Raw genomic sequence first — 22,220 nt, forward strand, 5'->3', positions numbered from 1 at the left:
CAATACTATGCCTTCACAAATATAATTAATTTGAACTAATTTCATTGAATTTTGGGTGTTTTATTCAAAATAGTTCCTCCTGTTGTCAAATTGACCTGGTCTGGTTTGACTGTTTATAAAAGTGCCACAAAGTATACATTTTCACCCAATTCTGTGTTGTACCTTGTTAGCAACTCCATTCCAAACCATTACCACCATTTTTATGCTTTCTATTGAAATGTATGGTCAATAGAGCTCACTTGCATCAAATTATAAAGAAAAATGTGATTTCAATGATATACCAATGGAAACATGGAACTGATGCCCGACATGGAAATGATGCCATCAAAATGACGTCAGCTTTGTAATGACCCGTAATATCTTAAAATTGGAAACCTTACCTACAAAAAACCTGGAGAAAGTAATACAATGCATGCTTTTAATAGCACTTTTTTGGCCTCTTTGGGCTTTATAATGGGGAATTTTTCTTGAAATTTGACACTGCACAAAAAAAATCTAAATCTATCAAACTCAATGTTGGTGCTAATCTTTTACATATACCGCACTGTGAGAATCCCACCCCCCCAAACAAAATCACTTTGCATGACAAGTGATTTTGAGGACAATACGAGGATTAAGACAGTTTGACCACTCGCACCTATCTAATGGTATGGGAAACTCAATGTCATGTCAAGTCAAGTTTTATTCATAGCTCAATATTTGCAGTTTGCACAGCATGCCTCAGACGGATTCATTAACAGCACACTCAGGATCAGAAACGTTCATTCGCAACGGATGCACAAGGAATTTGACATGGTTAATTGATGCTGACACATTACATATATACTATTGACACATTGACAGCACAAAACTGAGAAGGACTCCATATTGTATATAGCACAGGCAGGATGCACTGATGCAGCGCATGACGGGAGACATGAGCACAACACAATTTTACATCCAAGGCCAAAGAATGACTTGCCTTGTCAAAGTTCTCGATCAGTATTTCGACCACGATGTTCTGGAACTTGATGTTCATCATGGCGGCCACAGTCTCCTCTTGGGACCGCATCAGCGTGGGCCCGAAGATCACGCCCAGGTTGGACACCGTCATCAGGTTGAACTGACTCTGGGTGGAGACTCTGTATAGCAGGTAGAGAGCATTGCCGTCACAGAAGTGCACAATAGTATGCGGTTCTCTAGTGATACACTTATATGGCAAACTCTTTACCAAGAAGTCACATTTTTGTGACACTTCCAAATGCATTACGGTTTCCCTGAACTGTGAGATCATAGGGCTGCTCTTTAGCTTTTGCAGTCTAACTGATTCATTATGGGAACACATACGTCACAAGGTGTTTTATTAGGAGCTCCGACATTTCCTTGTTCCTCTCAGGCAGCTTGTGAAGCAAGGCGTGGACGGCACACACCCTGTAGTTCTGATCATCGGACTCTGGAGAAGGGAAGATTGGAATAACATGGTCAGGAGGGTGATATATTGTGTACTGTTTTGCATTTTAGAAAGGAAATATCTCAGATTTTTCCAATAAGTGTCATAAACCAAACACTGCGCTCAGACTGGTCCGTGCATGATCCTGACAGTATAGCAGGTATTGAAACTGTGATGGCAATCTTATTATAGATTCACAATCAGGAAGACTCGAAAAACATGTTAACCACAAAGATAACCACCCAGTTCACATCCTGGCGGCTGCAGATGTTCCACACCTATAGCAACAGTTAGTTACTGGAAGCTCTCATCTTGGTTATAGGCATAAATGTCAACTCTGCACTTACATGGTAAAGACGTCAATTGCCTTCTTAACACCTTAACCACACTGTCTAAGTTGTCTCCGTTTACAGATAATCAACATTTAGGACAACACGTTTACAGAGGTCAATCAACAGTCAACCTGAAGACTTTAACATACATTAAATGCCAACATGATATATGAAAGGATATCATAACATAACATGATAAATGGAAAATGCCATCACAGAAACAAGTCCAGATGTTATAATGCCCCTGCATTGTGTTGTGATCATGTATTTTCAATACCGTGCATAAAAAGAGTAGTTATGTACCCCCTTCAATTCATGGCTTGTTGGCTTTCTCTTAGAACCCCAAAACCCCACCGGCCCTTTTAGTTCTAACGAGGTAAATTCTCACAAATTTACTGTAATGACAAGAATGACATTATCCATTGCATTGTTGTTTTTAACATAAAAAATATCCTGGATGAAAAACAGTAGTGCTCTCCACAGTAACATTTTGATGCATTGTGCATGCATGACTAGTACAGTTTGTTTTGAATTTGACTCTGCTGCACAGATTCATCAATCTTTTATGGATAACCTAAGAAAACAGAGCCTGTAGCCAGAAAGTCCTTTTCTCAATTAATTTATTTGTAACTATTCATAACTTACTGACAGCCATGATGAAATCTTTGTGGAGCTTGAAGGTCATGAGAGGTTCAGAGAGACACCTGGTGGAATAAAACACGGCATTGTCATTTCTCGCTGTGTGAGATCAGGGTCTTTTAATGTGGGTGAATGGATGCCACCTTTCTTCATGGGAGAGTGGTGAACGAGGAGGCTTCAAAGAGGCATTATGGAGGTAATGATGATTCCTAACAGCTAGGGAGATACAGCTGGTGGGGCGAGCTGACCTGAGGTAATTCTTCAGACCGCTTGTTATAGTCTTGTTGTCCCACGTCTCTGGGTCCAAGTCCATATCCACGGGTGCCTTGGTTGCTATTGGAAACACAAGGTGGTTTTTTGGGGGGGGTAACGATAAAAATTAAGCTGTGAGCTATCTGATTGAACCTGTGAGAGCTGACATAACCTGTCAGGCTAAAAATAACTTAATTGTTGTACTGAACACTAACAGGACAATCTAAGATAAACTAAAATAAGTAAGTGTGTAAGTTTGTGAGAGAGATAAATAAATCAGATATATGAAAAGCATTCAAATAAATGGGATTGACCTGGGAAATCTAATGGGTCATCAACAAGGAAACTGGCTATGAAACTAAGGGTAATGTCAAACTACTCTGTCACGCCACAAGGAGGACCTCTTTCCTCACCTTTGCATACAGCTACAGCCTGCTTAGGCAATATGTGACTGAAGGGTTAAGGTTCTATCTGGGATTATGGTCACAAATTAGATGTTCATGTGTTACAGCTCTAAATACAGCTCTCTACATGTGACTGTTAGTTGAGTGTTGGGGGGGTATGCTGAATGCAGATGGGACCTTATAATTGCAATTTCTTGTTCATCAACACTTCAGTAGCAATAGTTTATATTAACCTAATATTGATTTAACTCCATTCAAATAGAGTTTCCATGTGTAGCTTCTGTACAAGTGAAAATAATTTACTTACAAAAGACAGTAGTCATCAGCTTCTGCACTCTGGAGTTCACCCCTCCGATTCGGTACAGTCCCATTGTGTTTATTCCTGCACCCCAAAGAAAAGCAAAAGACACAGACTTTGTGAATAAAGATCTACGTGTGATGTGTTGTACTGTGCAGTGAGGAATTGTACTGCTATGCGTAGTCACGGCTACATTCAACTTTTAGATAGATGTAGGCCTACACTGTAGCCAGCCTCACCTCTCATCTCCACCAGATCAATGCACTGTTAGATAGATGTTGGCCTACTGTGGGCAGCCTCACCTCTCATCTCCACCAGGTCAATGTTAGATAGATGTAGGCCTACTGTAGGCAGCCTCACCTCTCAGCTCCACCAGGTCAATGTTAGAGAGATGTAGGCCTACTGTAGGCAGCCTCACCTCTCATCTCCACCAGGTCAATGCACTGTTAGATAGATGTAGGCCTACTGTAGGCAGCCTCACCTCTCAGCTCCACCAGGTCAATGCACTGCTAGATAGATGTAGGCCTACTGTAGGCAGCCTCACCTCTCATCTCCACCAGGTCAATGTTAGATAGATGTAGGCCTACTGTAGGCAGCCTCACCTCTCAGCTCCACCAGGTCAATGTTAGAGAGATGTAGGCCTACTGTAGGCAACCTCACCTCTCATCTCCACCAGGTCAATGCACTGTTAGATAGATGTAGGCCTACTGTAGGCAGCCTCACCTCTCAGCTCCACCAGGTCAATGCACTGCTAGATAGATGTAGGCCTACTGTAGGCAGCCTCACCTCTCATCTCCACCAGGTCAATGTTAGATAGATGTAGGCCTACTGTAGGCAGCCTCACCTCTCAGCTCCACCAGGTCAATGTTAGAGAGATGTAGGCCTACTGTAGGCAGCCTCACCTCTCATCTCCACCAGGTCAATGCACTGTTAGATAGATGTAGGCCTACTGTAGGCAGCCTCACCTCTCAGCTCCACCAGGTCAATGCACTGTTACATAGATGTAGGCCTACTGTAGGCAGCCTCACCTCTCAGCTCCACCAGGTCAATGCACTGTTAGATAGATGTAGGCCTACTGTAGGCAGCCTCACCTCTCAGCTCCACCAGGTCAATGCACTGTTACATAGATGTAGTCCTACTGTAGGCAGCCTCACCTCTCAGCTCCACCAGGTCAATGCACTGTTACATAGATGTAGGCCTACTGTAGGCAGCCTCACCTCTCAGCTCCACCAGGTCAATGCACTTCCTCACAAAGTTAAAGCCCGCCTCATTAAGGAACGCTGCAACACAACACAAAGATAGTGTTGACGCATCAGTTACTGTGTGGGTTAAGTAGGCGCCGCACAGGGATAACAAGCTCTGCCCTATGCTTGTGCCCTGACTAATAAGATACAGCGCCTTCGCTGCAAGCCTCCACTGTGTCAGCTGAGTGGGTGGATGTCAAATAATTGTGTTAATGAATAGAGGTGGCTGCAGGTAACAGAATGTGTTGGGGTTAGTATTATATAACTGTGATCAGTCGAGAAGGCTGTATACACTACGGGTCAAAGGTTTGGACAGATATTTTTCTTGTTTTGCTATTTTTCCACATTGTAGAATAATAGTAAAAGCATCAAAACTACACTATATGTGCTAAACAAATTAAAACTACATTATATTTTAGATTCTTAGAAATTAGGAATGCATACAAAGGCATCAATGTCATTTATGTGTGTCTATGAAACACACTTCAATCATTTAAGCATAAGCATGTAGATTAAAATGGCTTGAAGACAATGAAAAACATACTGTAGTACATTTAATCAGGTGGGTCCAAACATTTGACTGGTAGTGTATATTTGATAAAAGAGGCACACACAAAAACAACAACAAAGAGGCATAAAAAACACACACTTACTCTCTTCTTTCTTGCTCAGTACGGCTGGGAGGTTGTAAATCTAGAGAAGGTTTACAGAAACGATAAACAAGTTAAGCAGCCTAATGCTTTAAATGTTTAAATCAAACAACATTTCTCAAACCAGGTAGTGATGTCAGGGTTTTCCACACTTGCTCATGCACTTGATCTATTATTAGCACAGCTGGAGGCTAGACCTAGGCTATAACCTGAATCAACCAGGAGAGGGCGGCAGAGACAAACAGTTCACTTCTGGGATTTGCTTCCTTGTCGAGGCTTTATAAAAATTAGCCGGAGAGGAGCCAGCAAAAAAATAAAAAATAAAAACACACGCCCACAAACAGATTTGCTCACCGGCTCCTTGCCATCCATAGCCTCCAGCCACAGTCTTCGGTTGGACTCGGACAGTGCCTGCAGTGTCACAATACCATGCCTGGAAAGATTTCAGAGAGAAGCCGGTCTCAATCTGATGTCACAGCCCCTGGGGTCCCTGGACGGACCATGTTTACACTGGCTCAGACCACTATAAAAGGACTAGTGTGACTAAAATAGCTCTTGTGCAAATGTTTTACTTCAAACTGTGCTCTCAGTTGGCTCGGTGCTTACATTCCACTCCCAATTTAACAATGTTACATGTGTGTCTCTCGCTGTTGCACCCAACACATGCAGACGCCTTCATATCCTCTGTGATCTCCAGCAGCTATATCACTAGGTGTGTGTGTCTCTGTTAACATCTCCACAGGTTCTTCCTCTCATGTCTCACCTCACTATGTGCAAACATGGCTACAGTATGTTGTCGTTGAAAGTGATTTGAGCAGTATTTGCAAAGGACACACAGCAGCACTGCTACATTCAATAGTAACCAGATTTCAAAACATTATCTGTTCAATCATTGCCACATGAATATGAATCCCCACCCAGTGGTGATAGTTAGTATGAGCGGAGAGCCATGTAAAGTTGCGTGTGTTGCCATTAAAAATGAGGTGTTGAGATGATTGGCCCGGTTCCGGCTAGGCTATTGGTGTAACAGCGTGTTTAATTTAATGAGGATGAATGGATGAGCCTGAAGCTGACTGGAGCTTGGCCCACATTGTCCTTGTGGTAGTGAACAAGCACCTTGGGGCATCGCTGCTATGATAAATGAGTTGTCCTGCAAATAAACTAGAGTTACTTTCCATGCTCAGCAGCGCTCACCAAGGGTGAGCAGGAGTGCTGCGGCCTGGCCGGGCAAAAGCAATGCAGCAGGACAAGCTAGGTCTTAACACACAGCCATAATGTGCTGACATTACACTCTCAACACCTATACAACTTGATCAATTCAGCCACTTTCTATTCCAGGGGCAGCTGACTTGCAGGCATTACATTTTCACATTCATCTCTGGCCCTTCCCGCATCCTATACCCTAGTGAAAAATTAAAAACAAATCAGTTCTAAATGTTTCCATAAGGCTAGAGGATCTTCTGAAATTTTCAATCAGCGGAAAAACAATCAATTATTGAATTGCTTCTGGCAAAAATCAATGGATTATTTGAGCAATTGCAGACATGTGGGGGGGAAATTAAAAAGTCTATATATTTGAGCCCGTGGTTTTGTGCAGTGATAAGAAGGCAGCAGTATCTCATTAGAAGGTTGGGATTTGCGATTAGTGAATGAGATGATTAGCAGCAAACATGCAGCACATGCAACTGGTCAGAGAGGGCAGCACTGGTCAGTTCACATACCGGACTTTACAGAAAAACTGAAGTGGTCTGAAAAGAGTTCCGCGATAGATGTCATTTCTACATTGACATGAACACAGAGAAAATACGAAAAATGGGTTCAAGAGTAAAATAAATATCGATGTTAAGGACATAATAGTAAACAAAAGCTTGGGAGGGAGAGGACTTGAGGGACATGCAGGACATACACAGAGCAGAAAACATCTGAGACTGGCATTCATGTTGTTAAAAGTCAAATTTATCTCTCATTCTTTGAAGATGTTAATTAAACCTGAACTGCTCTTGCATGTTCAAATGCAGTCTATTCACACACTAATTAGGGTTAATTGTCTTTATAGATTATGTATTAGAAAACATCCCATGTAGGGCTAGATTATCAGTATCAAGTTCATCATATCTTTAAATATAATTTGCGATTAAGAAAATTCTTAAATAATAATACCAGTTTTTGGTGGATACTGTGTGATTTTTGCCTTGACAGTTTGCTAATACCGGTATATTAACTATTGTTCAGATTGTTATTGCCACCACTGAGCGATTGGGGAGACATTTTCCTCTGATCCAACACTTCCTACATGTAAGTGCAGTATATCTGAAAAGGCATTTTAAACGCCTTCACACATCCCATAAAACGACTATATTTGATGAAAATACTATACTGAACTTTTTTACCCCATTATATCATTGCTACTCCATTATTCCACAAGCCAATGCCTTAATATGAAGAGGGTGAGCTTCTTACTCAGAGGCTATATTATGATCAAATAGAGTGAATCCTCAGGAAAGACACCTACCTAGTGTGTGTAGCATGGGGATTTCCTCAACCTTGATCATTTCTAATAGTTTTCAAGTTGTTAGGATTTTTTTCTTTCTTTCTCAAATACAATGGGAGTCCAAGGAACTGATGACTAGTCCGCCAAGCTCCTGAAATTTGCAGATGACACCACCCTCATAGGGCTCATCTCTGATGGAGACAAGTCTGCGTACAGGCAGGAGATCGACCATCTGATGACTTGGTGCAGTCAAAACAACCTGGAGCTCAATGCTCAAAAGACAGTGGAAATGGTTGTGGATTACAGGAGGAACGCAGTCCTACCCTCCCCCACTCCCCAGTTAACACTTCCACTTCCTGGGGTCCATCATCACCCAGGACCTGAAATGGGAGCTGAACATCAGAGCTCTCACAAAGAAGGCACAACAGAGGATGTACTTCCTGCAGCGGCTGAGGAAGTTCAAAGGTGCCAAAGGTGGCGATGGTGCTTTTCTACACCTCCACCGTCGGGTCCATCCTCACCTCCTCCATCACTGTCTGGTATGCTGCCCCTGTCCTCAAGGACATCTCCAGACTGCAGCGCATCATCCGCTGTGCTGAAAAGGTGATCGGATGCAGCCTGCCATCCCTTCAGGACCTGCACACCACCAGGATGCTGAAGCGGTCTCAGAAAATCATGGCTGACCCCTCCCACCCAGGGCATAAACTCATGGAGGCTCTCCTCCTTGGCAGAAGACTAATGGCTCATTTCCACCACATTTTACAGCCCTGTACAGCTCGTCACCACTCGGCTCTACTTGTTTCAACCCGATGGACGTTTTGCTTCCACCGCTGGTCATCTGCCCCCGCCCACCCCCGCCCACACCTGGTCGTCATAGCGACCGCATATCTGCCCTCCGCCCATATTCCGAAGTAGGCTATAACATATAACGTTACAATTAAGTCCATCCACAGAACTTTTAAACTGTTTATGAAATACTGTTGCCTCTAAATGACCTACAGTGTACATGGGCAAATGTGACAATCAGCCAGGAGAATGGATATCACTTTGTTGTTAGTTAAACTCACATGCATGCGCTGCGTGAGGGACGGGCGCGAGGGACGGGGGTTGCGCTACAGAGTGAAGGCTCTACCCCGGCGGCCTCTCACCAGGCAACACCGTGGCTTCACCAAAGCCCCGCCTGCGGCCTAGCGGAGCCGACGCTGCACACAGCTACAAAGGGCTTCCTGAGGAGCGGATTTTTTTCTCTCTCAAAACAATTGAAAACCACCGTCATGTTAAGCTGAGTAAGGAGATCGCTTTTATTTCACCAGAGCCGAAGGCAGCAACACAAAAGACTGATGAAAATAACAGAAGAGAAGGTAATCCCCACTAAACTGGTATCCAGCATTGACAGTAGATAGAGTAGACACGATTCTGCCTGACCAATCTGCAGTGTTTTCACGTCACCGTATGGTACCGGGTCCACAGCGCTAGAACCTCAACAAAGCAGGGACCAAAACTAGCACGACTCAACCCCGACTCAACCCAGGCTGGCCAGGTTTTGATCGGTGGAATGAGACAAAAAAGCGAGATGAGCTGGGCGGGGCCGCGCTGATACCAGCGATGGAAATGGGCCATAAGGTCTGGTAGAACAGTTTCTTCCCAACTGCCATCCGCCTCATCAACGAGACCTGAAAGCCCCCACGAATAAGGACTTTATTTACCTGAGCTGGGTAACGGGCTTGGTAACGGGCTGGGGTCCCCCCCCACACACACACTGACATCATCCTCCCCCCTCCCCACCTGCCATAATGTCACTTTAAAGGACTGCACTAAGTCAAATTCCTTGTTTGTAAACTGATTATTTACTGTGGCTATTAAAGTGAATCTTGAAACAGCAACATGGCTGCCAAATGTCTCAATAATGGGGGAATATACAGAATAAGAGTTAGATACATTAGATATTAGCTGCCATCATGCTGGTGGTAGTTTTAAATATTATGTTGTATATGTTTTCAGTCCATGTAAGTGGCAAGACACTGCTAGGAACATGTAGGCAGTCACATACCTCTCCACTACTTCGATATCGAAGCAGAAACGCTTGTCGATGGAGTCCGTTTTCCTCCGAATGCAGGACTTGAGCTGGAACATTTCAGCCGGGCTCATGACTAGACCATTCTAAAAAAGGAGGAAAAAAGCACCACTAAGTGAATACAGCAGTTGAAGATGCACATCTGTGAAGGCTACACCCTTAACCCTGCCTTTGCCATCATCATAGACACAGTATCTGCTTTAGTTCATGGTGGCTCTCAACTCATTTGTAAGAGTAAATTCATCTAAATGAGGTGAATCTGTTCGTAATGTACAATGCATTACACTCTTAATTTCTCCATATCAGGGTTATGTTCAGTCACTGAGTTTCCCTTACTGGTTATTTATGGATTTTGTTATTTTTGTAGTACCATTCATGTCCGTTTTTAGATTTGACGTTGTTTGTTTTCTGTGCCCAAATCACAATTCTGTCATCTTGAATTTCTTCTAATTTTTCCCACTGGGGCATTTTTAAAAGCCACTTGGGGTTTATTTGTTTCACTCACTCATTTCCTCACTCTTTTTCTCAGCTTTTAGCATTAAAAGAGCAAAGTCAAGTCAAGTCAAGTCAAGTCAAGTCAAGTCAAGTCAAGTCAAGTCAAGTCAAGTAAAAGGGCGCTCAGAGAGTGCAGACCTCCACCAAGGCCAATAGTCCAGTCTTCTGTGATATGCAAATTTCGTGAGTCGGATCGAATCTCCTCCAAAATGTAATGGGTTCTTCCTTGGCCCATGCCATGTTATACCCTTCCATGAAGTTTCATGAAAATTGGCCCAGTTGTTTTTCCATAATCCTGATAACAGACTGCTATAGCGCCACCTATGGGCGAAATGACACCAATGCTGTGAGATTTTGTTATTAATGAAGGTTGATTTTTGATGTGAAAAAAGACAACATGGTTGATTTTTTATGTGAAAAACCAAAGTTTTTTTTTTTTTTTTTAGCATAATGTTATCTAGATGCACTCTATGACCAGGGATGTGATCTAAAATATTTAAAAAGTAATTTTTCACTTTAGCTTTAAAGGCGGAAATGGGCGGGGCCTGCGGCTTGACTCAAGGAACAGTAAAGGAATTGTGTTTCTATGATATACACTCACTGAGTTATGACAATTTAAAATGTAAAACATTGCTGTAGCGCCCCCTAATGGTGCAATGACACCAGCTTTGGCACATGATGTCAGAGTACATACCTGCACACATGTACCAAGTTCTGTTACCATAGGTCCTATGGTAACAGAACTTGGTACATGTGTGGGCCAGAACCAGCCCACCAAAGGGTCCAATCCGGCCTACATGATGACTTTGCAAAGTGTGAAAATTGCACATCCAATTTTTCAAGCTCAGGATTTGACACATATTGATGCAGGCTAAGAGGTTTCAGGGGAAAGTTACGATATTATGTAGCCTATTCATGTTTTCTGTATTCATCACTAAACTGAATAGAAGAATTGCACAGTTGCCATCAATTGTAATGCACAGTTACAGACAGTAGTTTTGATATAATAGGCCTATGGTAGCTGAGATAACCACCCTATGAAACCATGTTCTTAAAATGCAGGCTACCTGTAGGCCTAATTCCTTACACTAAAAGAAATGGGAAAATTCTAGGGTGTTATTTATAGGTTGTCTGGCCCACTTGAGACCAGATTGGGTCCCATGTGGCCCGAGAACTAAAATGAGTTTGACACCGCTGCCATAGGACAATGCATTCCTGAGTTATGGCAATTTTCTAAAATACAGTAAGCCCCACCCATGAAACTTTGTAAGTCAATGAAAACAGTGTGTGGACTATCAAAAAAACTGCTCAATCAGTTTTGTGCAGGACAGTCCAGACATCCCGTTTGTCATGATTTGGTGAAGATTGGACAACATTTTGTAGGAGTAGCAAAAAAAACTGTTCTGGTCCAAATTCAAAATGGCTGACAATCTAGTTAGCTGGAAATGGCTCATGCTACACCCTTTCACCATGTTTAATGAAAACCGGCCCAGTAGTTTTTCCGTAATGCTGTTCACAAGACAGACAAACGGCACCAAAAACATAACCTCCTTGGCAGAGGAAACTAAACTAAACTCAACTCAACTAACCTGTTTGCCAGCTGACTTATTTTCAGTGTTGCTCATGGTGAAGGTCTTGCTGCCCTTCTCATATGTGCAGTAGTGGCGTGTCCATGTGCATCCCAGGGGACCTAGGACAGACCAACAAAGAAAAAGAAAAGCAGTTGAGCCACAAATTCTTCCCGGACCACAAGCTTCTGGAATGACTTCTGAAAATCAATTTGCAATTAAAGTGCGATGAATCAAAAGTTGTTTATTGCTGCAGATAAAAATCTACCATTTGCAGTATTTCCTCTCTTGTTTGAGAGCACATCAAAGTGAATTCGTAAGCAGGCTGAATTATGAGCTCTGTGTGAGAGGATCTCTTCTGCGGAGGCCTGGGAGAGCTCAAGACATGTTTATGGTGATGGATGTAAAACCATGCACTTATATGTGCAGGGGGGCGGGGGGGTTTGGGGTACAGAGAGCGAGAGGGTTGGGGCTGGCCGGGCGCCCAGCTAGAAAGACTCACGCTTCTCCTGGACGTACAGGAAGCCTTCCATCGTCCACTTGCCCGGGGGTTTATAGTCCTGATCTGCAGATCGTATCCGCCGCATCAGTTTCTCCACTTCCTGCTTGGTGCTCACAAAGTTGTTTCGTGTCTGAAAACACAAACGCAGGATCAGATGATGGTGGGCATAGCGGCTGAGAATTTGCATATTTGCGTCATTTTTCTGTGATCCTTCATGTCTGAATAGCTTTATTTTGCCCGCGTCAAGTAGCAGATGGAAACATAAGTAAAAAGGAAAAGAAATCATATAACAGACAGTTGCTTTGTATTTGCATAGCTGCAAATAACATCTCGGCAACCCGTTTAGAAATACAGAGACAACATCTAATTAGAATACATTAAAATTAAACTGAACTTGAGATGACGGCAAATGAGGACAGAGACCCAGTTGTCAATGCCACCCCCCCCCCCCGTGCTTTACAACAGAGAATGTCAGCGTGACACATTTGCAGATTCTCTACCCACTCTGCCACAGTGACTCTGTCCCTTATTACAGCAGTGTGCAGCTGAGGACATGGAGAGAGGGTTACTGAGCGGGTACAGCAGACAGTGACTCTGTCCCTTATTACAGCAGTGTGCAGCTGAGGACATGGAGAGAGGGTTACTGAGCGGGTACAGCAGACAGTGACTCTGTCCCTTATTACAGCTGAGGGCGTGGAGAGAGGGTTACTGAGTGGGTACAGCAGACAGTGACTCTGTCCCTTATTACAGCAGTGTGCAGCTGAGGACATGGAGAGAGGGTTACTGAGTGGGTACAGCCGGGGCAGTGGAGCTGACACTTGGGTCAAAGAGAAATTTGGGCCCCCCGGCTCCAAGCGGTAAGGTTACGGCGATGCAGGAAGGGGGCATGGTAACAGGAAGGGGGCATGGTAACAGGAAGGGGGCATCATGGTAACAGGAAGGGGGCATGGTAACAGGAAGGGGGCATCATGGTAACAGGAAGGGGGCATCATGGTAACAGGAAGGGGGCATGGTAACAGGAAGGGGGCATCATGGTAACAGGAAGGGGGCATGGTAACAGGAAGGGGGCATCATGGTAACAGGAAGGGGGCATGGTAACAGGAAGGGGGCATGGTAACAGGAAGGGGGCATCATGGTAACAGGAAGGGGGCATCATGGTAACAGGAAGGGGGCATCATGGTAACAGGAAGGGGGCATCATGGTAACAGGAAGGGGGCATCATGGTAACAGGAAGGGGGCATCATGGTAACAGGAAGGGGGCATCATGGTAACAGGAAGGGGGCATCATGGTAACAGGAAGGGGGCATGGTAACAGGAAGGAGGCATCATGGTAACAGGAAGGGGGCATGGTAACAGGAAGGGGGCATCATGGTAACAGGAAGGGGGCATCATGGTAACAGGAAGGGGGCATCATGGTAACAGGAAGGGGGCATCATGGTAACAGGAAGGGGGCATGGTAACAGGAAGGGGGCATCATGGTAACAGGAAGGGGGCATGGTAACAGGAAGGGGGCATCATGGTAACAGGAAGGGGGCATCATGGTAACAGGAAGGGGGCATCATGGTAACAGGAAGGGGGCATGGTAACAGGAAGGGGGCATGTTAACAGGAAGGGGGCATCATGGTAACAGGAAGGGGGCATCATCGTAACAGGAAGGGGGCATCATGGTAACAGGAAGGGGGCATCATGGTAACAGGAAGGGGGCATGGTAACAGGAAGGGGGCATGTTAACAGGAAGGGGGCATCATGGTAACAGGAAGGGGGCATCATCGTAACAGGAAGGGGGCATCATGGTAACAGGAAGGGGGCATGGTAACAGGAAGGGGGCATCATGGTAACAGGAAGGGGGCATCATGGTAAGAGGAAGGGGGCATGGTAACAGGAAGGGGGCATGGTAACAGGAAGGGGGCATCATGTTAACAGGAAGGGGGCATCATCGTAACAGGAAGGGGGCATCATGGTAACAGGAAGGGGGCATCATCGTAACAGGAAGGGGACATCATGGTAACAGGAAGGGGGCATCATGGTAACAGGAAGGGGGCATCATGGTAACAGGAAGGGAGCATCATGGTAACAGGAAGGGGACATCATGGTAACAGCCGTACTTTTACTCCCAACTCTAACTCATTTTTTGACACGGCACCATTAAATGGCCTGCAGTAACTGCCTGCAACACAACACTCTGGAAATATTGATCTCCTGTGCGGCAGAGAATCTCATCTAATCACACAGATATCCATTTGTGAAAAGCGCGCTTGTTATATCGGGGCATGATAAGCTTCAGGATCTGATTACGTGGATGGTTGCCTTTGTGTACAACCCCCGAGGTGTTGAGACACGGGCTGGCACTTACGTTCTGCAGGTTGAACTGGAGCTGCTGTTTGTACGGCTCGAACTCATGAGCCAGCTCATAGCCTTCGTGGTAGAACGTAAACAGACCCTGAAGAAAAGCCAGGAGCTGCAAAGGAAGCAAGAGTTAAGGGGGATTGACAGTGTTGACAGTGTGAATGCACAATTTACATCCACATTTCTACTTTACAATGGGGGAAACATTTGACCTTCTATTCCAAAATGCACTGCATCCATTTGGACGGTTTAGGTTTATCATTCCATATCTCTAAAATATGGGTCGATCCAATCTGTAACAGTGATATTATTTTCTCAACCAAGGGTTTAATTTCTCTCCTCTCATTTGAAAAATATCATAATCGGTTTTTAATTCTGTGCTATCACTGGTTTTAAGAGTAAATGTCACTCTGGAGGTCCCATTTTGAAAGGAAACTCTTCAATTATACACATTGTATTGTCCATTAGGAATTAATTAATATCTTGCTAAGCAGGATTATCCGTTGTTAAAAAATTAATTAGTGAATTAGATGCAATTAAATGTATTCCCTCCAGTATGACAGTGTTGCACATCAGATAAAGGCCCATAAGGAAAGTTGCGTCAAGCTGCAATTGATTATTGCTGACAGATATTGATCTAGTTTTGTGCATAACATAGAAGCATCCTTGACCATTGTGTGGGGGAAACTGCACTGTCAGTATTATTGGAACAAACTGATCCCATCTCCAGTATTGTGGAGGATCCCTCAGAGAGAGAGAGAGAGAGTGCTGCTGGAGAGAGCTGCTCTCACTCAGTCAAATCCACAGACACAACCACTGATTTGATTCCTGAGATGAGGTTTGGTATATCAGTGTTCAAGGATGAGCCATCTTATCTGTGCCCAGATTCATCACAGGCAAGGTTGAGCCTTGTCATTTTCCCAGCACTACCTGGAGCCTGGAGATTTACATTCCTGGCCCGGGCTGTGGGCCCAAGCTGTGGGTGAGCTGCCGGTGGAGGTAAACAATTGGGAACAAGGGCCTTTTAAGCAGTCGCTTTGCTCACATCTCACGTTCCATGACACTTAATAGCTTTTATACCTTTTATGAACTTAATTCTTCCTGGTAACGTCTGCACTAAAGATGTTAGGACTGACTACACCCTCCCCATATCTGTGGGAGCAGGGGGGCTTTTATACAGCCTCTGAGTTGTGGGAGCAGGGGGGCTTTTATACAGCCTCTGAGTTGTGGGAGCAGGGGGGCTTCTATACAGCCTCTGAGTTGTGGGAGCAGGGGGGCTTTTATACAGCCTCTGAGTTGTGGGAGCAGGGGGGCTTTTATACAGCCTCTGAGGAGCAGGGGGGCTTTTATACAGCCTCTGAGGAGCAGGGGGGCTTTTATACAGCCTCTGAGGAGCAGGGGGGCTTTTATACAGCCTCTGAGGAGCAGGGGGGCTTTTATACAGCCTCTGAGGAGCAGTGTGGCTTTTATACAGCCTCTGAGTTGCAATTTGCGCTTTGTCTTGTTTCATTTGACAACAAGCTCCTCATTTCACTTTACCCCATTTTACCTTCCCTAAATGGATAGACGGTAGATTACATGGATCTGTGCTGAAGATGACAGAGGAACATGTGGGATACACATTGTAGATTTATTTATACTTGAGGGAGATCTATGGTATGTACCTGTCTCAAATTCAGCAGGAATATCTTTGCGAGAGAGGGGAGTCATTTAACAAGAGATTTAAGCTGATTTAGTCAGTAGTAAATTAGTCTCGCTTGGCAGACTATCTCAGTAGTAAATTTGAATCTGTGCTATTATGACTCTTCACCAGTTAAACTAAAGTTTTTACCAAATATAAACTGCAAAGCACATATTGTAGTCATATAGTTATAGTAGTTTAGAACATTACATATGTATATTCCTTTTTTTCACCTACTGTATCTCATCCTTATGCGTTTTTATAAGATATGCCTGTTTTCTGTCTATGTCAGACTGACACGTCTCTTACCGGCTCGACAAACTCAAATTTCTTCTTTTCTTGCACTTCTTGTATTTTGAACACATACTCAAGGGAAGCATCATAAAAGAGCTGTCTCTCCTTATCAATCTGTGTGTCGGCCTGAGAATGAGCAAACAAAACCAGGGTTAGTGCCATGACAAAGAGCGAGGTCGACCTGGGCGGACAGGGAGCGTTAATGCTTACACATCAACACCTGGAAACCTCTCTCTGTGCTTGCTAAGAAAGCTAATGAGTAAAGAATTGTGCAAACACTAGCCTTACTTTTAGAAACCGTGGATTATTTAAAGATACAGCGTGGGCTCAGATTTTTTTTTTTATATAATTTTACCTCCTGGAGATATGCTTCTTTCTTTTTAGATGACAAGTTGAGGTGTCTCTCCAGCGTGGAGTAGTACTTTTCTGTTTCCTTATCAAATTTCTTCTTCCCCTCCTGAAAAAAAGGTCCACAAGACACATGCAAAGCTGAAACATTACCCCAAACTACTGTACAAAATGCATTCTAATCTTGGCCTGGGTGTTTGTGATTGAACCACCACTAGGTGGAAGTCTAACTACATTTTCATGACACTATTTGCCCTACGTCATTAGAAAATCCTCTCAGTACATTATCACAGGTCATAAAAGTGCCATATGACCGTGTAATGATGAGAAGACAATGTCAGCATGCTCAATAAGGACTCGGCATTATCAATAGGGTGCCTGAGATATATACGCTTTTATCCTGACGGTGCCCCAGCCAGGGAAATGAGTTCACGGCTAAATACATAACACTGTAAATCATCAACGGCATAATGCATTTGGCACTGTCACAGACAGGACCAGCTCAATGCTGTTTGCATTTTCCTTCCTTGTTATGCTTCACCTGCTGACTCTGGCAAGTCAAGCTCTATAGCTGCCCACGACTCCCCGAGTCAGACTGAGTGTCCTTGAAGACTCTGAGATGAGTCCCCGAGTCAGACCGAGTGTCCTTGAAGACTCTGAGACGGGTCCCCGAGTCAGACCGAGTGTTCTTGAAGACTCTAAGACGGGTCCCCGAGTCAGACCGAGTGTCCTTTGAAAACTCTGAGACGAGTCCCAGAGTCAGACCGAGTGTCCTTGAAGACTCTGAGACGAGTCCCAGAGTCAGACCGAGTGTCCTTGAAGACTTTGAGACGGGTCCCCGAGTCAGACCGAGTGTTCTTGAAGACTCTAAGACGGGTCCCCGAGTCAGACCGAGTGTTCTTGAAGACTCTGAGACGGGTCCCCGAGTCAGACCGAGTGTTCTTGAAGACTCTAAGACGGGTCCCCGAGTCAGACCGAGTGTTCTTGAAGACTCTAAGACAGGTCCCCGAGTCAGACCGAGTGTCCTTGAAGACTCTGAGACGGGTCCCCGAGTCAGACCGAGTGTTCTTGAAGACTCTGAGACGAGTCCCAGAGTCAGACCGAGTGTCCTTTGAAAACTCTGAGACGAGTCCCAGAGTCAGACCGAGTGTCCTTGAAGACTCTGAGCGAAGAACAGGAAATAGGCTTTTCATGCCGGATGCTCATTTATTACACATTTTGGACTTAGAGACTGAACATTTGACCCAACAAAAGATCCACTTCACAGGCCTTCATCAAACTCTGTCCAAACAGAGAGAATTGGTCTGTGTGAGGCCATCCGAGTCTGTCTGCATGTCTGGACTCTAAACCAGTCTTGCACCCACTTAATGCCCATCTCACAAACACTCACAAAGGGACTTGCGGAGAGACCGAATAGGGGTGGGTGGGCGGGGGGCCGGTGTGAGGAAACGGCCACTGTAACCAGATCCTGCCTGTTTGTTTTCATTCCCATGGCCCTGAAATTTAACCAGTCAAATCTATGAGCTACTGATATGACCTATAGGACAGGGTTCTGCCTCAGCCGGGCTACTGCAGTTCAACTCATTGCAGGAATTCACACACACAGACACTGTACTACCACAGACACTGTTACACCATCTCTGAGTGTGATTTTCTGAACACACACAGACACATAACTATTACAACTTCAACAGAAAAATCAATAGATAATTTCATGTGGTAGCATCTTATTTCCATCTTTCTTGTCCTGGTACGACCGTTTCAGCAGGAGAGAGAAAAATCAATTGTGTATACGCCCGCAATTCAGAAAAAAGTAAAAAAAATAAATAAACAGGTGGATAGCAAAATAAACATGAATAAATATGATATCACGTTGACAGGAAATAAATTTCCCTTAAGGATTGAGTGGTTTTTATTAGAGAACAAAAGGGAGTTGACGCTCTAGCTTTGTGAGTGCTGTTGACGTGAGCATGCAGCCACGCATGCAACTGAAGCCCTGAGGAAGATCCAAACGCGCACGCTCGTCATCGCCATGCACGCCCACGCACCCCATGTGGATCACGGCAAATGAAGAGCTTTAGGTTTCGCTGAGCCCCGCAGACACATAGGCTACTCCACGGACTGCTGACCGGTGTGAGCGCGCCAGGACGAACTCTTTCACACTTACAAAGAGTGGGGGAGTGACTCGGAGCTCTGAGGCAGAGCCAGCCTGATTAGTCACCCAAGTCTCCTGCTTTGTTTTGATGCAGGAAGTGGAACAAGGCGCATTAACTGGTCCTACCGAGAGGACCACCTTGCAGGACTTGTTTACTGGCCTGTCCCCCTGTCGAGCACCCTCCCCTCCTCCTCCTCCTCCTTGTTCTTGTAATCAGAGAGGAATACGAGTGATTTAAAAGACTCTGCTGGAGAAGGTGGGGGATCAGTGCTGGCAGAAGCTTTGAAGCCCAACATGTGGTGGCAGAGGACATAGATGTGGAGAGATACAGCCTGAAGCACACACAGGAGTTGGGAGTTTCTGACAGAAACTAATGCCAGAGCCCCCAGAGTAATCAGCTGGCTGTGAGCGGATCGAAGCCAAAGCACTTCTCCACACAGTGGTGTGGCGGTGCACAAAAACACACATGAACCCACCACAGGGGAGATTTCCTCATCTGATTGCTTTGTTCGCCCTCATGAATAAATCAGATGCACAGAGAGAGAGAGAGAGAGGGAGAGAGGGAGAGAGAGAGAGAGAGAGAGAGCATTTTCTGATGCAGATTCCTCCGTGATGGCATTTCTAACCGGCGAGTCTCATGGTGCTGTTAGTGCTCTTTGATGGCAGCTGTAATGTGGGTGAGTTTCTTAATTGCGAGGGGAGGAAAGCACCGCCAACAGAAAAAGGTGCACGCAGCTGTCCCGCTGGTTATCAGGTGTTTTCAGTTCGCCTGCACAGAGAGGATGCTAGGGGGGAGGGAATATTTGGACGCTAGTCTCGCATCGCCGGTTTTGACACCGGCCTTAACGAGCCTCAGGGCCATCTTTTTCCAAGCCTCACATCGCCATGGTAACGGCGGTAAGCAGCACTGAGAGGTGGTAGACTTTGTGTGTGTGGGTGTGTGTGTATGGAGGAAATCATCCCAGATATCACACCACACACTTAACTGTCCGACACCCCCAGAATCTCCAAAGGCAGTAGTGCGCGCTTGCAGACATCAATGGGTAGCAACTAGCAAGGCGTCACATGCAGTGTATCTCACCACATGTCGGTTTTAAATGGCTTCTCTGAGCGGTGACATGAAAGGGAAAATTCTGCAACCTATCTCTGTGAGCTCATTAGAGCCAGCTAATTGGAGCGGCGGTCGAGAATGGCGATTAAATAGCAATAGGCGAGTTATTTTGATGCTCCACCGCACATGAGCTCTGGCTTCCACAGGGAAGGCAAGGCTTCAGTAGAGTTCAAATGCTTTGCTACAAAGCCAAAAAAATGTCTCTCCTTACCTAAAACCACACTTCCTGAGGAGACAACACAGACAGGCGACAACAGAGACATCAAGAAGTTTGCCAATTAGCGTAACATCGAATAATTATGAACATCTGCTACTGAAGAGATGAAAAACACACACAGCATTCTATTTAGAGCACGTACGACGAGTCAAGCTGCAGTGAATAAATAATAAATACTTATTAGTGCTTCTTCTCTCTGATACAAGCATCATAGGCCAATATATGACCCTTTACTGATGAACAGTATGACGTACAGCATGTAGTGTAGTCTCGACTCTACATTCTCTTACATCTACAGATGAGAGATATTCTCTGAGCATCTGATCTCAAATGAACCCTTGAGCTTTGAGCCAAGCTGCGAAGGGAAAGGGAAAAGCCTGTGTCTTCATTACACCAATCTTCAAACGCTTAAGGTGTGAACAAAATGATTAAGGTGTGAAAGATCCTTTGACACATAAGTTCTATACAGTACAGTACCATAGGGTTCCCTGAAGCCTTTCCCTGTAAGTATGGGAATAATGAAGACTCTTTAGATCAGGAAGAAATCTGAAACTCCTTGAGACACATCTGAGTTTTATCCTTTCAGTCTTGGTCACTGGTCAGTGATGCCCAATACGAAGTCCATGACTAGGCAGAATGCACAAGCTTCTATGCTGGCCTCAGCCCCTCCACATTGTACATTCCAGGAATCAGGAGATCATCAGCTTTGAGGATAGTTTTCACATCAAATTAAATTGTCCATTCTAATGGATATCAGGTCCAACGTGACAGAATGCACCACATTTTCCTGGGACTTGAGATCCCAATAGCTAGCCAACCACTATTGCTGCTCAGCCTTGTGATTAATTAATATGGCAGATTATTTTTCATGGTGATTCTGCTTTGTTGGATAGTGATGACTGACAGGAAATATTAGACACAGAGAAGGAATGACATGAGTAACATGGCTATTAGTGATGGGACGATGTGCATATCTCACGATATGATTCACTACACAATATGGCAGTGGTTTCCAACCTTGGGGTCACGACCCCAAGTAGTCGCATGTAATTCGAATGGGGTCACCTGAAATGTATAGATGTATGTATGTATGTATGTATGTATGTATGTATGTATGTATATGTATGTATGTATGTATGTATGTATGTGTGGATTCACACTCATGTTCAGTAGGCTAACGGATTCAGGTAATGGGGACTTGACTTGGTCTCTTCTTTGGTGACTTGGACTCAGACTCAAACACTGGGGACTCGAGACTCGACATGGATTCGAGATATAGTGACCTTGCTATTGCTACCACACTGACAATGGAAGTCACATTCAAACAGGTAAAGCCAGACAGACCTCTCAGGCCTTTTCTGATGCCTGCCTCATGACATTCTTGTGATCAGCGGAAAACATAATTACTTTCTGAAAGGTTGTTTTTAATGGAGCTTCTGCTTTATTGGGCAGTGCACAGTGGAAGGTGACAGAAAGGGACAGTTCTTTGATTTCCATCACTTGTAATTCATGCATTTTATTATTTTTGTACTAAAATGTTTGAGTCTGGATGTCATCTGTGTCGCTGTCATCTGGATTTTTTTCTCCCTCTGTGTTTTTGGGTGACATGTTTTTATAAGCCTCTTGGGGTTTTTGTCTCACTTGCACCGTTTGTTTTGTATTTCCTCTTTATTCAGTGTTTTTGTAATTT

At 44.6% G+C, this 22,220-nt stretch overlaps 1 protein-coding gene across 1 annotated transcript in view; it reads right to left on the reverse strand.

Moving 5' to 3' along the window:
* The window catches only part of arhgap42b (Rho GTPase activating protein 42b), a gene marked incomplete at its 5' end in the record, with an annotated part of 94,422 nt that overhangs the window by 8,956 nt on the left and 63,246 nt on the right, over positions 1-22,220 (reverse strand). The window contains 14 exons of the mRNA XM_083637133.1: positions 962-1,121; positions 1,327-1,432; positions 2,407-2,465; positions 2,649-2,733; positions 3,364-3,438; positions 4,572-4,634; positions 5,252-5,291; positions 5,603-5,681; positions 9,790-9,899; positions 11,898-11,998; positions 12,379-12,508; positions 14,732-14,836; positions 16,715-16,825; positions 17,055-17,156. Of these exons, the coding sequence (XP_083493259.1) occupies positions 962-1,121; positions 1,327-1,432; positions 2,407-2,465; positions 2,649-2,733; positions 3,364-3,438; positions 4,572-4,634; positions 5,252-5,291; positions 5,603-5,681; positions 9,790-9,899; positions 11,898-11,998; positions 12,379-12,508; positions 14,732-14,836; positions 16,715-16,825; positions 17,055-17,156 (1,326 nt within the window). The remainder of the gene's footprint in view (positions 1-961; positions 1,122-1,326; positions 1,433-2,406; positions 2,466-2,648; positions 2,734-3,363; positions 3,439-4,571; positions 4,635-5,251; positions 5,292-5,602; positions 5,682-9,789; positions 9,900-11,897; positions 11,999-12,378; positions 12,509-14,731; positions 14,837-16,714; positions 16,826-17,054; positions 17,157-22,220) is intronic.

Source organism: Poromitra crassiceps, assembly GCF_964638095.1.
Source record: "Poromitra crassiceps genome assembly, chromosome: 5".
Taxonomy (NCBI): domain Eukaryota; kingdom Metazoa; phylum Chordata; class Actinopteri; order Beryciformes; family Melamphaidae; genus Poromitra; species Poromitra crassiceps.